The sequence below is a fragment of the Electrona antarctica genome, assembly GCF_951216825.1.
Source record: "Electrona antarctica genome assembly, chromosome: 19".
Lineage (NCBI taxonomy): Eukaryota > Metazoa > Chordata > Actinopteri > Myctophiformes > Myctophidae > Electrona > Electrona antarctica.
The window spans coordinates 42,119,905-42,135,434 of record NC_136800.1 but is presented as its reverse complement, the minus strand read 5'-3'; the positions used below and the strand labels follow the sequence as shown (position 1 = coordinate 42,135,434).

Below are 15,530 nucleotides of genomic sequence, written 5' to 3'. Positions count from 1 at the left end.
ATAGTTTTTGTGCCTTTATTGATAGTTACAGTGAAGATGGACAGGAAAGAGGGAGGGAGAGACAGGAGACGGGAGAGACATGCAGCAAAGGTCGTCATCATGAATAGGTCTCGAACACGCTGTCAGGCCAGAGCCTATAATATAACACATATAAATGAATGAATGAATGAATTATTTTCCCTCTGAAGTGCCCATAGCACAGCGACATACTGAAACTCAATTCATTCCATCAAGAAGACATTCAAACCACACAATCTGTCAATGTCTTGATGTAAAGGTTACAACTAAACACACTCTACAAACATTTGTCGTCTGACTCACACCATATATGGACCTATCACCGGAAATGACCCAAATGTTTTTAGAAAAAAAATTAGAATAAACTTAGACTAACAAATGGATAGAGTGAGTGTGTGTGTGTGTGTGTGTGTGGGATATGTGTCATCTTATTTTATAACATCTAATCGGATCATGTCACAATACAGTTTTCTGATATAAATCAATCAAGCAATCCATAATGCCACCAAAGGTCACTGATCCTGGTGGAGACAATGATGACATTTCAGCCAAGAGAGTCCAGATGACAGCACCTACAACACCATTGATAATCAATCAAGTGATGCAATGGAATTCAATATCACGCTGGGTGTGGCTTAAATGATGTTAGTTTCACAGATTGTGATTTAAAAAATATACAGTAAATTGAAGATCAATTGCATTTAAGTATACTGTAAATGGTGTGAGCTGCATTTACCATTTTTAGACTATAGCCTAGCACCTTTACAACAGCCAAAGCTGACCAAAGTGCTGAACAGAGTGAAAACAAGACAGTATAGCATAGCAATAAAAAACAATGAAAAGAGACAATAAAATAAAAAACAGAGCATACAATAGCACAGAGCTGGAAATCAATATACAGGTAAATCAGGTGCAATTAAAGGCGAGGGAGAACAGATGAGTTTTGAGGAGGGATTTAAAAGCCCCAATTGACTCGGCAGATCTAATGTGGTGGGGCAACATGTTTCAGAGTTTGGGGCCCGCAGCCGCAAAAGCACGATGCTTTAGCTTAAAGTTGTGCTTAAAAGACAGTTTTGTGCAGCCATCACCCAGGAGGACATAGAATGGGTGCTGGGCGGCATCCTTCTGATTTACTGATGGATGCCGAGTCCAGAAACAGGAAACAGGAAAGATGAATAACATATTTTGTACTGTGCTATGTCTGCTACGTGAACAGAGATGTCACAATGACACTACACTGAAGGACAACACTGTTAGAGTAAGGTTGTCCAACACTCACAATAACATATACACTGTCAAATGTTTGGGACGGCCCTCAAAATAAATGCATATTATTCATAACCAAAATTATGTTAGACACACTATATTTGGCCCACAATACTTTGATACTTGATGTAAACTATTCAGATATGTCTATAACCACATGCAAATAACGCATCAAACTGTCCACCACGATTAGGTTTGTATATCATTGCTGTTGGCCTGGGACCGTATCTCCATATTTAATCAGCTATTGTTGCTATTTTTGATTAAATTAGAACAATTTAGGATTGAAAGTAGTTAAGTGTGTCTGTGGGTTTCATGAAAAGTATTAAAGACTTAACTCCATTTAGGGATGTCAGGGGTTAACCGGCTAGCCGACCGTTAAGAAATATCCGAGTATGCTTATCAGCTTTACGGATAATTTCCATAATAATAAATGCCTTTATTTTAGATCGTTTTTAGTAATAGTACAACATAAACATTACAGAGACTGTAGTTGTCACTGTACAATACTTTAAAACAGTTGTCATGTTGCACACATGCCTAAAATTGCTGTTGCGCCGACCAGCTTGTCACACTCCAGGCTGCATGAACAGCGCTCGGGCGCTGTTTTCTGCCCCCTCAATGTCCCAAAGTTCTCTGTTGTACTTCAATGGCTAGTTGGCTACAACGGTAGCTTTGCGGTAGTCAAAACTTAAGCGAGTGACAGCGAGACGAGATTAACACAACATGTCGACTGTATCAATGCAGATACCTACTTGGCATTATTAAATCCATTATTGGCCTGGAGAACGTTTACAGCCGCCGCCGCTTCCTCCTCCAGTCCTCCTCCTCCCCACACTGGCACGGCTTACGGCTATTGATGTTTGAGGGTTTTCTCGTCAGCGAAAAGTCAACAAACAGAACAAGGTGATATGCATGCTGATCTTCCTTAATAATAAAAAAAGGCTTAGCCCATGCGACCAGTGGCTTTATAGGTATAGGCTGCTCAGATCTGGACTGGACTTATTTATGTTTTGGACTAGAACCGACGGACCCCTGTACTGTAGACGCGCAGATGCATGCATGCAGATGCGATGCGTTGTTTATTGATGATTAAGCCTACAACAATTTAGTTATATTGTTAAATGTTGCTTTTTTGTTTGTCTTTTAAAAAGGAGCATAAATAAATGTATACAATTTGTCTACCAACTTTAATTATGTAGCCTATACATGCATATTACATTTGGGGTAGCCTATTAAAAAAAAAAGGGAAAAAAAAATCAACAACCGTTAATTAACCGGATAATGCCATCGGCTACCCGGATGGAAAATTAACCGTTACCGACATCCCTAACTCCATTTGATCCATTGGAACACGTGTATCAATATCTCCATTTCCTGAAAAGTAAATGTTTTGGGCATAGAAGATAACCACAGTGACAATAAATTAGATATATACATATTGTGCTTAACTTTAATGACCAAGTCGATTTGTTTCCTATTTTATCATGAACATTAGTGAAATATATGTTGAGAAGTGGTGAAGTGGTCCTTTAACCCGGTAAGACCCAACGATGCTTCTCGGTTGAAATCTTTTTTTTGGAAGTAGAAATGTATCCGGGTCTTACAGGGTTAATGGGTTAATGTAAAGACATATTTTAAACTGTTCAACTGTTCTGAAATGTTTTAACTTTGGACTGACTTTGCAAAAAATATCAAATAAATGAACTTCGCCAAGTGAACCCAACATTCCTATTCTGGGAATTTCCACCCGTTTCGACTGGTATCAATGGACAAGACCGCAGTTATCAGTTGGGATCAGTACGATTGTTTCGAGCTAGTATGTTTCTCCAGTGTGGACACGCTGGTGTGTCTTCAGAGAAACAAACCGACTGAAACTCTTGTCACAATGTTTACACTGAAAAGGTTTTTCTCCAGTGTGGACACGCTGGTGTGTCTTCAGAGTACCAAACTGACTGAAACTCTTGTCACAATGTTTACAGTTGAATGTTTTTTCTCCAGTGTGGACAAGCTGGTGTATCTTCAGAGAACCAAACTGACTGAAACTCTTGTCACAATGTTTACACTGAAAAGGTTTTTCTCCAGTGTGGACACGCTGGTGTGTCTTCAGAGTACCTAACAGACTGAAACTCTTGTCACAATGTTTACACTGAAAAGGTTTATCTCCAGAGTGGATACGCTGGTGTGTCCTCAGATTTCCTGACAGACTGAAACTCTTGTCACAATGTTCACACTGAAAAGGTTTTTCTCCCGTGTGGATACGCTGGTGCTTCTTAAAGTCACCTGACTGACTGAAACTCTTGTCACAATGTTTACACTGAAAAGGTTTTTCTCCAGTGTGGACACGCTGGTGTGTCTTCAGAGTACCAAACTGACTGAAACTCTTGTCACAATGTTTACAGTTGAATGTTTTTTCTCCAGTGTGGACAAGCTGGTGTATCTTCAGAGAACCAAACTGACTGAAACTCTTGTCACAATGTTTACACTGAAAAGGTTTTTCTCCAGTGTGGACACGCTGGTGTGTCTTCAGAGTACCTAACAGACTGAAACTCTTGTCACAATGTTTACACTGAAAAGGTTTATCTCCAGAGTGGATACGCTGGTGTGTCCTCAGATTTCCTGACAGACTGAAACTCTTGTCACAATGTTCACACTGAAAAGGTTTTTCTCCCGTGTGGATACGCTGGTGTGTCCTCAGATTTCCTGACAGACTGAAACTCTTGTCACAATGTTCACACTGAAAAGGTTTTTCTCCCGTGTGGATACGCTGGTGCTTCTTAAAGTTACCTGACTGACTGAAACTCTTGTCACAATGTTTACAGTGGAAAGGTTTTTCTCCAGTGTGCACACCTCCACTTGTCTCCCCCCAATCATCACTGTCTTCAGTGACTTCAGTGTCAGATTCAAGTACAACTTCAACTTCAGAGCAGTCTTTAACGCGTGGAGGCTCCGGTTCCTCCTGGAGCAGACTGCAGGGACTCCTCTGCTGTTCAGGAGAAACTTCCTCTTTACACACAACCATGTGCGGGATGTCTAGGAGCAGAAACACAACATGATGGTCAACACCATAGATCAGTGTTTCCGAACCTGTGTGCCGCGGCACTTTACTGTGCCGTTTGATGTGTCCAGGTGTGCCACCTGATTTGACCGAAAATAACACTAACCCTCCCCCGAAAGCAATATTATAGCTACTGGGCTTCAGGCTTCCTATTGTTGCGTCGTTTGTTGTCACACGTCTAACCATTAGACGTGCGATAACGACGGAACAATATACTCTAACGACCCTCGGCCATTGAAATGTTAATGCAAAAGAGATGCATCCAGAAGACGCTACATTTCGCGCATATGCACGTAGACAGCAGACACATACAGTCCTACATGTCCCGACCCAAACACTGAGGAGGTAAAGTAAACGTGACGTTGTTGTGATTAAACATAACAGTTATAAATGTTTAGGTAAACATTTACGGATGTCAACAAAGTCTGTTCATGATTATTACTCATCTACAAACTGCTTATAAATCTTTATAAATGCTTTATAACAGGTTGTTATTGTAAAGTGTCACCGCCTTTGTTCAGGAGAAACTTCCTCTTTACACACAACCATGTGCGGGATGTCTAGGAGCAGAAACACAACATGATTTTCAACACCATAGATCAGTGTTTCCCAACCTGTGTGCCGCGGCACTTTACTGTGCCGGGACCCCGGTCAACTCCAATTTGGTTTGTGGCTGGGGACCCCCGGAAATGCTTTGGTCATTTCTCGCGACCACCGCCCCGCCCCCCCTCCCCACCACCAATACAAACTGACTGCAAAAATAACCGTAATAATAGAGAACATATATCATAAATGAATACTGAAACCAGATATAATCATTAAGGAAAGTTTATGCATGCACCACATACTATGTAAACTCTTAATTTCCATTTTCCAGCCATTCAATTTTGCGATCCCCCGAGGGGTCGCAACCCACGGGTTGAGAACCCCTGCTCTACACGATGGACATAGTTCTTCACTAAGGATGAAATAAATACGAGCAGATTTCAACATAACTGTTTAGGCTACATGGACGATACATTATTCTTGTTGCCTCAAAGAATCGTTAGGCTATATCACTTTTATGCACAATGTTGTACTGCCTGTTTTTTCTGTACATTTCCAACCACAGACCAACCATTATAAGTGGTGCGCAGTAGCAACAAGCAGCACTGCGCAATGTATGGACAAGCCGAGAGCTGTGTTCACCTACGTGCAACATCGGGGAAATGGCTCCCTCTAGAGGCTATACTCTAGCTATGAGGGTGTTTTGTTTAGAACCTCAACCAGGCCGAAGTCTTTGATTTTTTCTAAAACTGGACATCTTTGGGGGTCTTTGATAGATATGCATCATTATTTTTAAAGGGAAATGTCCCTGCTTCTCCCCCTTTAACAAACTATTTTAGAATCGGTTGGAATTTCTGTTCTGAGATTGGGAGTTCCAGGTTCAAGCAGTCCTTCTCAAATGCCTCCATGCTACCAAAATGTAACCAGGCATTTCTGGCTTTCATGGCTGGAGGTGGCTCTGATTCGTGAGCTGTGTGACAGACAAACCCTGTTCTAGATGCTTTGGCCTATAGAGCGTCGCAGTCCCGCCCCCTTTCATGACGACGCCAGGCCCAGGAAATGATTCCCAAATGCATTTTTCCCATAGACATTTCAAAAAGTATTTATTTAAAGACGGTTACGCCGCGGACAAAGCCAACTCGAGTTGTGACAACTCATGACAACAAACACAATATTTTGGACCAAACAAAATAATTTCAAAGAAAAAAAACAACAAAAAAAGTGTTTCTTCTTTCTAATTATTTGTTCGGCCCAAAAAAATGTCATGATTTGTCACGACAAGAGTTGGCTTTGTCCGCGGCGTAACAGTCTTTAAATAAATACTTTTTGAAATGTCTATGGGAAAAATGCATTGGGGAATCATTTCCTGGGCCTGGCGTCGTCATGAAAGGGGAATCATTTCCTGGGCCATGGTAGGGGGGCGGGACTGCGACGCTCTATTTCCACTCTGTAGAACAATGTGGTGCATGTTTTCTTTTTATTTTATTGCATAATCAATTCATTGATTAAATACTTTATTAGGGAAACAATGTACATAGCACGCAGGTACGTACAGTAAAACATTTAGGGATAACGTCCTGGGGACTTGTTTCCATTGTGGTCCTACAATATCCGGATATTATAATTGTCATGATATGTTTTGCCAAGATGATCCTATATTGAAAATACGTACCGAGTTGTGGGTGGTCTTCAGGTTCCTCCTGTTTAATAGAAATGTCTTCAGGTTTCTCCTGTTTAACAGAAACGTCCCTGGCTGAGTCTGGAGAGTTCATCTTCACCTGCAGTCTGGACTCCACACACTGGTCTGAAAGGAAGCATGTGAATAAGGACTTTAATAACTGGAGACCTACTGGAGAATATATTAATAACAATAATATTTGCAGAAGCCAGGTAACCTAAGACCTAAGCCCAACTCTCCAACATATGAACCAGGATCTTGGGAAGATAAAGACATCGATATGTCTGCGTAAAGATCTTGCTTAATTTAAGATCACAAAATTCATCCGATCCCTAAGCTTATAAGCTAACTAAGCTAACGTATAAAATGCCCTTTCTAAAACTGTTAGTCCCAATACTTGATTCTGATTGGCTGGTTACCGTCACGTGACCGTATCATCCTGCAGCCTTGTAGCTGTACTGGGGAAGGGGAGCACTCGATTGCCTTACACACGCTGGCCGTGCGGGCGTGTAAGCACCGCCCACACTCATATGACTGTTAATATGTGGCTCCAGGCTAGCCTGGCTTGGCCAGCCTCATAACGGGGATTCACTGAAGATTCTTTCATATGCGGGGACAGGGCCGGATTTAGCCAGCCCCACTCAGAATTGTAAGGGGGGCGACTCCGCCGGCACGGGTGGGGTGTCAAACCCACATTGGGTGGGCAGGACGCACGTTTGGGTGGGCTATGCCCCCCCCTGCCCCCCCCTAGAACCGGCCCTGTGCGGGGAGGAAACATCAGTGAACCCTCGCTATGAGTCTGGCCGCGCCAGGCTAGCTCCAGGCAGCCCCGTAGGGACATCAAGCACTATTCTCCCGTCACATAGCCTACTTGCCGAGCAAAACAAGGAAGTGTGTGGCTCGCTCTGGTGGCGCAAAGCGTAGCTACTTTTGTGAATTTAATAGTTTTATGAGGTTAATATTGTTATATGTTTGTAACATAACTACGCCTCCCAGCCATTGTAAAATACCTGGTAACCTGAGACCTCTCGTGGCTTATTGCTTTATTTTAGCCAGAAATACTTTTTTTAAGGAAAAATCTTGTTTTTTTTTTCTTGGCAATATCGGGCACAGTGGAGTAACTAAAAGTATTTTTCTTCCAGTGAAAAAAGAAAGTCCTATTCTGGCCAAAAAGTGCATTTTACACGTGTGGTGGGGGGCTCAGAGTGCGTCCACCGTGGAAAGTAGGCTTTCAACACAAGCCGTCTTTGTATTGGTGAGTAGGTGAAACGTTCTTTATATTTTCTCTACAGTCGAGAGGCTGGTCTGCATTTATGTGAGCGCCGGAAGTCAACAGTGACATACCGGCAGGGCCGCTTTAAGGGTAGTGCGAGTGGTGCGGCCGCACAGGGCCTCGCGCATGCGAGGCCTCGCGCTAGGCAGTGTTTTTTTTTTAAAGAAACAATAATCGCATCGCAGCCCGTTCCGTTGCAGTTGATTTTTCACCTATTTAAGCTGCGGTCGGTTTGGAGCCGCCCCCCCGCACAGGGCCTCGCATTTCTCCCAGACGCCTCTGCATACCGGTAACTCTAAATGCAACGGCATTAGAGCTAGGCTCTGGTCCATTTATCCTCTTCCTCTCCCTTTGAGGTGCTGTGGTACCAGGAGGTGCATGCATAGTCAAAGAAACCTTGTACAAGGGCTCCTGTTAAGGTCTTCAAGGTGTTTTTGTTGACCAGGAGACCAGGAGATCCTGTAAAGGAATCTTGTTCTTTGGTTGACTTTTTTGATTACGTTGGTGGCCATTTTATCACCGGAAAGATTAGCCTCCAGGATGGAACCTAGGTAGGTAATTTCATCTTTACGTTTATCTTAACATTGTCACCCACTCTAACCAAGAAGCCATTTGCCTTGCTGAGATTACTAAATGCCAAAGAGAATGGATTCAGTTTTTCCCAGGTGTAAAGATAGTTTGTTATCAGCGAGCCAGGTGCAGATTCTACCGAGTTCAGAGCTGAACTCGGTAGACACGGTGTCAAAAGCCTTTTGGAGGTCCAGCATGACCATGTCGCAGTATTTGCCAGCATCCACCTCATGTTTGATGTGGTCGCTCAAATAGAGAAGGCATGTGTCAGTGGAGTGGGATGTTCTGAAGCCAGATTGGAACTCGTACATTCATTTATTTGTGGCAAGATACTTTTCAACCTGTTCATAGACTATTTTTTCCATCACTTTCGAGATGGAGCTTAGAATAGAAATAGGGCGGTAGTTGCCGGGGTCTAATTTACTCCCTTTCTTGTGCAAGGCGGTTACTTTGGCCAGTTTGAAATCTTGGGGGACCTGTCCCTGTTTGATGGAGAGGTTTACTATGTGGGTGAAAATTGGAGCTATAGAGAGTCTCTGAGAAATGTGGAGGGAATAGTTGATTGCCTATCTTCCAGAGCTCACGAGGATTGTTTTTGTTTTCCTCTGCTTTATCATTGATAAAGTTACTTTTAGCTGATTTAGTCATGGTAGTTACAATACAGGTTCCATCTCTCTCTCTCCTGTTTTCCTCTCTGCCCCCCCCCCCCCCCCCTGCCTGTCTCTCCATTTCACTCCCACTCTCCGCCTCTGTCTGTCTGTCTGTCTGTCTCCACTGCAATACTACAACACACTACGTTATGGTTAGCCTACATTAATATTAGTGGCATCAACAATAATGTTGAGTTGGTTGCAAAGATGCAACCAAATACCAAACAATGTATATTACTGATGCTGCTAGTATTAACTACTGGTTGTTTATGATCACATAACAAACAAGCAGATATAAGAGTAAATGCGACTCATCATATGTTCCATCTTAAAATATGAATCAATTATAAAAGATAAATAGAGTTAAGACTAGCCCTGGTCCTGTGCTTACAGCGAGTCTCTCTCACTGTCTGACGCCCTGCCGGACTCCCACCCACTGCTCACTAGCAGCTTTTCCCACTGCGTGCGAGGGTTTACAATTCCACGAAAATAAACCAAACAACGTAACTACTCACCGAGACACCGACACAAAGCCTGCTAGACCTTGGTAAAAGTCTATTCTCGAAGCTGGGAAGCGTCTCAGGTCCCCAGCTTCTCTCTAAAATGAACTATTTTAGTCATTAAATAAAATGAATCCAACCATGATCGGCGCAGGCAAAACCCGGAAATGCCGTAGTAGAAGAAATGACTCTGTCCGGTACATTGCTGTATTACAATGGCACAAAGTGCATTTTAAAGAGAAGCTGGGGACCCGAGACGCTTCCCAGCTTCGAGAATAGACTTTTACCAAGGTCTAGCAGGCTTTGTGTCGGTGAGTAGTTATGTCGTTTTGTTTATTTTCGGGGAATTGTAAACCCTCGCACGCAATTGGAAAAGCTGATAGTGAGCAGTGGATGTCCGGCAGGGCGTCAGTGAGAGAGACTCGCTGTAAGCACAGGGCTAAGTAAAGACACAACGTGAATCAGTTCACCATCTTACCTGCTGTGTTTCAGTGGTTGAGCTGCTAACAAACAAACGTCCTCCTGCTGCTTAACGAGCTGTTTTCAAAAGACACCTTTTAGTTTTACTGTTATTATTAAAGTGTCAACAGTCCGGCGAACACACTATAGGGTTGTGCACATGCGCACTAGCGCTGCTGCTGGAGCGTGCACGTACCATAAACGGTCGCTAGGGGGAGCCATGGTACAGTGAAATACTATGCCGCATATACATTAGCCTGGCTAATAAACCAGACTCAAATCACACTGTCGCGTAATCCGCCAGCAGGCAATTTATTTTTTTGCCAACGGATGATTCGGTCTGGCTTATTAGCCAGGCTACATATACATTACACCAGTGGTTTTCAACCAGTGGTCCTCCGTCCTTGAGGGAGTTCCAGGTGGTCCCTAGCTAAATGGTGGAGAGTTGGTAACCAAATGTTTTTCTAATAAGCGTCTTATTAGATATTTAACCCATATCTTCAACTCTTGAGTGTAAAATTAAACCAAATGGACCCATTTCATTTTACACTATCAAAAGTTAAACATCTGCATTACTTAATTTACAAGAAGTATAGACAATTAGAGCATGTAGAATAATTGTTATTTTGATCAATGTGTCAGCTAAGTGTAAGTCTTGCTCGGGCCTGATGGCAGGCGATGCCTTGCTCGGCGGCCTGATGACAGGCAAGCAATGCGAATAGTGATTGGAGATTAATCGGCAAACACATCAGTATCGGCCGATTTTAGTTGTTTTTTAGCATTTAATTATATCGGATATCAATATCGGCCAAAATGTCTCATCGGCACATCCCTTATATACACATCCCATCTATTATACAATTGAAAAGGTGTGCCCAAAACGCTGTTCCCAACCCAGGAAAAAAAGGCACCAGCTACTACGTCACTCCAAGAGTGTCTGACACACTGCAACACACACTGCAATAACCCACTAAACACACTAACACGTCACAGACTTACCCTCCGCGTCGATCCACGGCTATCTCCTCATGTCGCGCAGCACGCCCACACTCAACACCACACGCGTAAAAATTGTCATCACACTGCCACTACAGCCGGCTCCCGTCCAGACTCACAAACAATATCAATATCAATAATAAACACAAACACGCCACAAGCACCGACACCCCCGCCTAATTTGTTGCCACGTCTATGAAAACAAGCACAGAAACAATGCCATTCAACACGCTACTTACACACACTACCACTCGCTTACAATACGCGGACCTGGCAACACTACATCCCCTCTCCCATTCGCTCAAAGCCAACCACGTGACCCACGAGAGCTTTTATGTTTCTGCAACACCGGAAGTTACACGCTACACACACACACATTAGAAGAACAACACGAACACAACACTACACACACACACACACACACACACACACGGGCCACTGTTGCCAGGTCTATGAAAACAGGCCCAGAAAAAAGCAAACAGACCCAGAAACAAAGCCTTTCACCACGCTACTTACACACACTACAACTCGCTTACAATTCACGACCCTGGCAACATTGTTCCCCGTCTTCCACAACACACACAGTCCCACACAGACACACACACACTGATTCGGACTTGGATGGACAGCGGCGCCATTACATAAATACACCGTTTAATTCATGCAAACACGACAATTGCACCACCAGTTTCATTAATGTAAACACGACAATTGCGCGACCCGTTTTATTCATGGAAACATGACAACTGCGACGCACCGAGTCGCATGGATTCTGTGTGTGTGTGCGTGCGGGGTGCCTCTGAATTGGAGTGTTTATGTCAGTCAGCGATGCGATCCGTTGTTATTCAGCCAGGAAAACAATCTAAACATTATATACTAACGTCAGCACCGGGCACATTAACACACACAAGCGTTATTAGTTGAGTTTTCTTATTGAAGTGCCTCTGAATTGTAACGGTGTGTTTATGTCAGTCAGCGATGCGATCCGTACCAGCACCATATGCACGGACTGGAGAGAGGCGAAGTGTTTCTCTCCCTTCGGCTCATGTAGCCCTCATTGTAACTACAAATATTGTTCCCGAACAAACAATGTGGGGTCACTGCAATCCGCAATCCAAAATATTGTAGCCCTACTATAATGCAGTCAAGGTCCCCCAAAAAATATACTACAGTATGTTCTGCTCCATTCTCAACAGCTTTTGGTTTCCAAAAACAGTAATTTATTGTAAGCAAACAAAAACAGTAAACAGCAGTTTCATGTCTGCTTATTTTCATTTACATTAATTTCCTTTGATGTGAAAATACAACAAATCATAATAATACCCATCCGTTACTACATGTCAAGGGCACAATACTGGAGTGGAGTCTGTCAAATCCCGCTATTTCCTTCTTCCCATTGCGCTGCCAACGGAACTAGGATTCGCCGCCCGAAGGGCGGCGAAATTCTAGTATATATATATATATATATATATTATTTTTTATTTATTTGTATTGGAGTCCTTTGTCAGGCAAGCCCAAACATGGAGTCTATGCAGGAGATGTCAGAACAAGCCAGCTCCATATATGGAGCCTGGGCAGGGGCCCTGTCCAAAGCCCGGGCAGAGGCCTAGCTTTTGTGGCAGTTCTGGACAACCGTGGGTCTGACCGACTCAACAAACGGATTTGAGTGAAAATCAACCGATAATTACCAGTATGTTACTTATCAAGCTGATCTTATCGACCTACTTCATGTAGTCTGGGAGTCTACTCCATATACGGAGCCTGGGCAGGGGCCCGGTCCAGCGCCCGGGCATATAGGCCTTTAGTGGTGGTTCTTTTTTTTCATGAATTGTTTTTGGCTTATGATAGTTACTTTTATTTAAGCAATATTACACGAGAGGGTGTGGTTTAACGTGATTATTGCCACGACAGTGATGCGGTCAGGAACGAGACGTAGTCACTGAAGTGGCATTAATCGCGTTAAACCACACCCTCAAGTGTAATATTGCAATTATACAACAGTTATACACCTATACAGTTATACACCTATACCACCTAGCGCGTGGAAGGAACACGTTATTCCAACCAGTTCCTTTCCCCTCCATCAGGCGCCCCGGCTGGCCAGGGGGAGGCAGTTTAGGATGTTTTTGAGAGGGTACCTACCCTAGGGGACATGGGGAGAACATGCAAACTCCACACAGAAAGGCCCTTTCGCCAACCCCGCCTCGGGTATCGGCACTGTGGACGCGGAGGAGGAAACACGCCGCCAGCACCCACTGGCCCCAGGACCTTCTAGCTGTGAGGCGACAGCACTACCAACTGTGCCACCGTGCAAAAAAAAACAACATATTTTTAGGTAGTCACTACGACCACAAATGTCTCAAGAAACTAGCTAGCCTAGCCACCGAGTTTGCTGCGCTCTGGGAAAACAGAGCAGCTGAATTCTTTGTTTTGATTAGGTGTGGCGTGGTGCTCATTTGAACCATGGCTAGAACTTAGAAGGCTGTTTCAACAGGCTGCTTCCTCGAAACGACCTGTTGTATAATGATAGTTTTTGTGCCTTTATTGATAGTTACAGTGAAGATGGACAGGAAAGAGGGAGGGAGAGACAGGAGACGGGAGAGACATGCAGCAAAGGTCGTCATCATGAATAGGTCTCGAACACGCTGTCAGGCCAGAGCCTATAATATAACACATATAAATGAATGAATGAATGAATTATTTTCCCTCTGAAGTGCCCATAGCACAGCGACATACTGAAACTCAATTCATTCCATCAAGAAGACATTCAAACCACACAATCTGTCAATGTCTTGATGTAAAGGTTACAACTAAACACACTCTACAAACATTTGTCGTCTGACTCACACCATATATGGACCTATCACCGGAAATGACCCAAATGTTTTTAGAAAAAAAATTAGAATAAACTTAGACTAACAAATGGATAGAGTGAGTGTGTGTGTGTGTGTGGGATATGTGTCATCTTATTTTATAACATCTAATCGGATCATGTCACAATACAGTTTTCTGATATAAATCAATCAAGCAATCCATAATGCCACCAAAGGTCACTGATCCTGGTGGAGACAATGATGACATTTCAGCCAAGAGAGTCCAGATGACAGCACCTACAACACCATTGATAATCAATCAAGTGATGCAATGGAATTCAATATCACGCTGGGTGTGGCTTAAATGATGTTAGTTTCACAGATTGTGATTTAAAAAATATACAGTAAATTGAAGATCAATTGCATTTAAGTATACTGTAAATGGTGTGAGCTGCATTTACCATTTTTAGACTATAGCCCAGACATGTTTTTGCTGTTGAATGATGCTTTCAAATCAAATCAAATCAAATCAAACTTTATTTGTATAGCACCTTTACAACAGCCAAAGCTGACCAAAGTGCTGAACAGAGTGAAAACAAGACAGTATAGCATAGCAATAAAAAACAATGAAAAGAGACAATAAAATAAAAAACAGAGCATACAATAGCACAGAGCTGGAAATCAATATACAGGTAAATCAGGTGCAATTAAAGGCGAGGGAGAACAGATGAGTTTTGAGGAGGGATTTAAAAGCCCCAATTGACTCGGCAGATCTAATGTGGTGGGGCAACATGTTTCAGAGTTTGGGGCCCGCAGCCGCAAAAGCACGATGCTTTAGCTTAAAGTTGTGCTTAAAAGACAGTTTTGTGCAGCCATCACCCAGGAGGACATAGAATGGGTGCTGGGCGGCATCCTTCTGATTTACTGATGGATGCCGAGTCCAGAAACAGGAAACAGGAAAGATGAATAACATATTTTGTACTGTGCTATGTCTGCTACGTGAACAGAGATGTCACAATGACACTACACTGAAGGACAACACTGTTAGAGTAAGGTTGTCCAACACTCACAATAACATATACACTGTCAAATGTTTGGGACGGCCCTCAAAATAAATGCATATTATTCATAACCAAAATTATGTTAGACACACTATATTTGGCCCACAATACTTTGATACTTGATGTAAACTATTCAGATATGTCTATAACCACATGCAAATAACGCATCAAACTGTCCACCACGATTAGGTTTGTATATCATTGCTGTTGGCCTGGGACCGTATCTCCATATTTAATCAGCTATTGTTGCTATTTTTGATTAAATTAGAACAATTTAGGATTGAAAGTAGTTAAGTGTGTCTGTGGGTTTCATGAAAAGTATTAAAGACTTAACTCCATTTAGGGATGTCAGGGGTTAACCGGCTAGCCGACCGTTAAGAAATATCCGAGTATGCTTATCAGCTTTACGGATAATTTCCATAATAATAAATGCCTTTATTTTAGATCGTTTTTAGTAATAGTACAACATAAACATTACAGAGACTGTAGTTGTCACTGTACAATACTTTAAAACAGTTGTCATGTTGCACACATGCCTAAAATTGCTGTTGCGCCGACCAGCTTGTCACACTCCAGGCTGCATGAACAGCGCTCGGGCGCTGTTTTCTGCCCCCTCAATGTCCCAAAGTTCTCTGTTGTACT

The 15,530-nt window shown here is 42.9% G+C and overlaps 1 protein-coding gene across 1 annotated transcript; it reads right to left on the bottom strand.

Moving 5' to 3' along the window:
- Window positions 1-2,619: 2,619 nt before the first annotated feature.
- On the bottom strand, window positions 2,620-10,175 carry LOC306912581 (uncharacterized protein). The gene is made up of 3 exons (XM_079488914.1): window positions 10,038-10,175; window positions 6,561-6,692; window positions 2,620-4,317 (listed from the first exon to the last, which is right to left on the bottom strand). The coding sequence occupies exons 2-3, from the start codon at window positions 6,658-6,660 to the stop codon at window positions 3,101-3,103; spliced, it is 1,317 nt and encodes a 438-aa protein (XP_079345040.1). The 5' UTR covers window positions 6,661-6,692; window positions 10,038-10,175; the 3' UTR covers window positions 2,620-3,100.
- Between the last annotated feature and the right edge of the window lie 5,355 nt (window positions 10,176-15,530).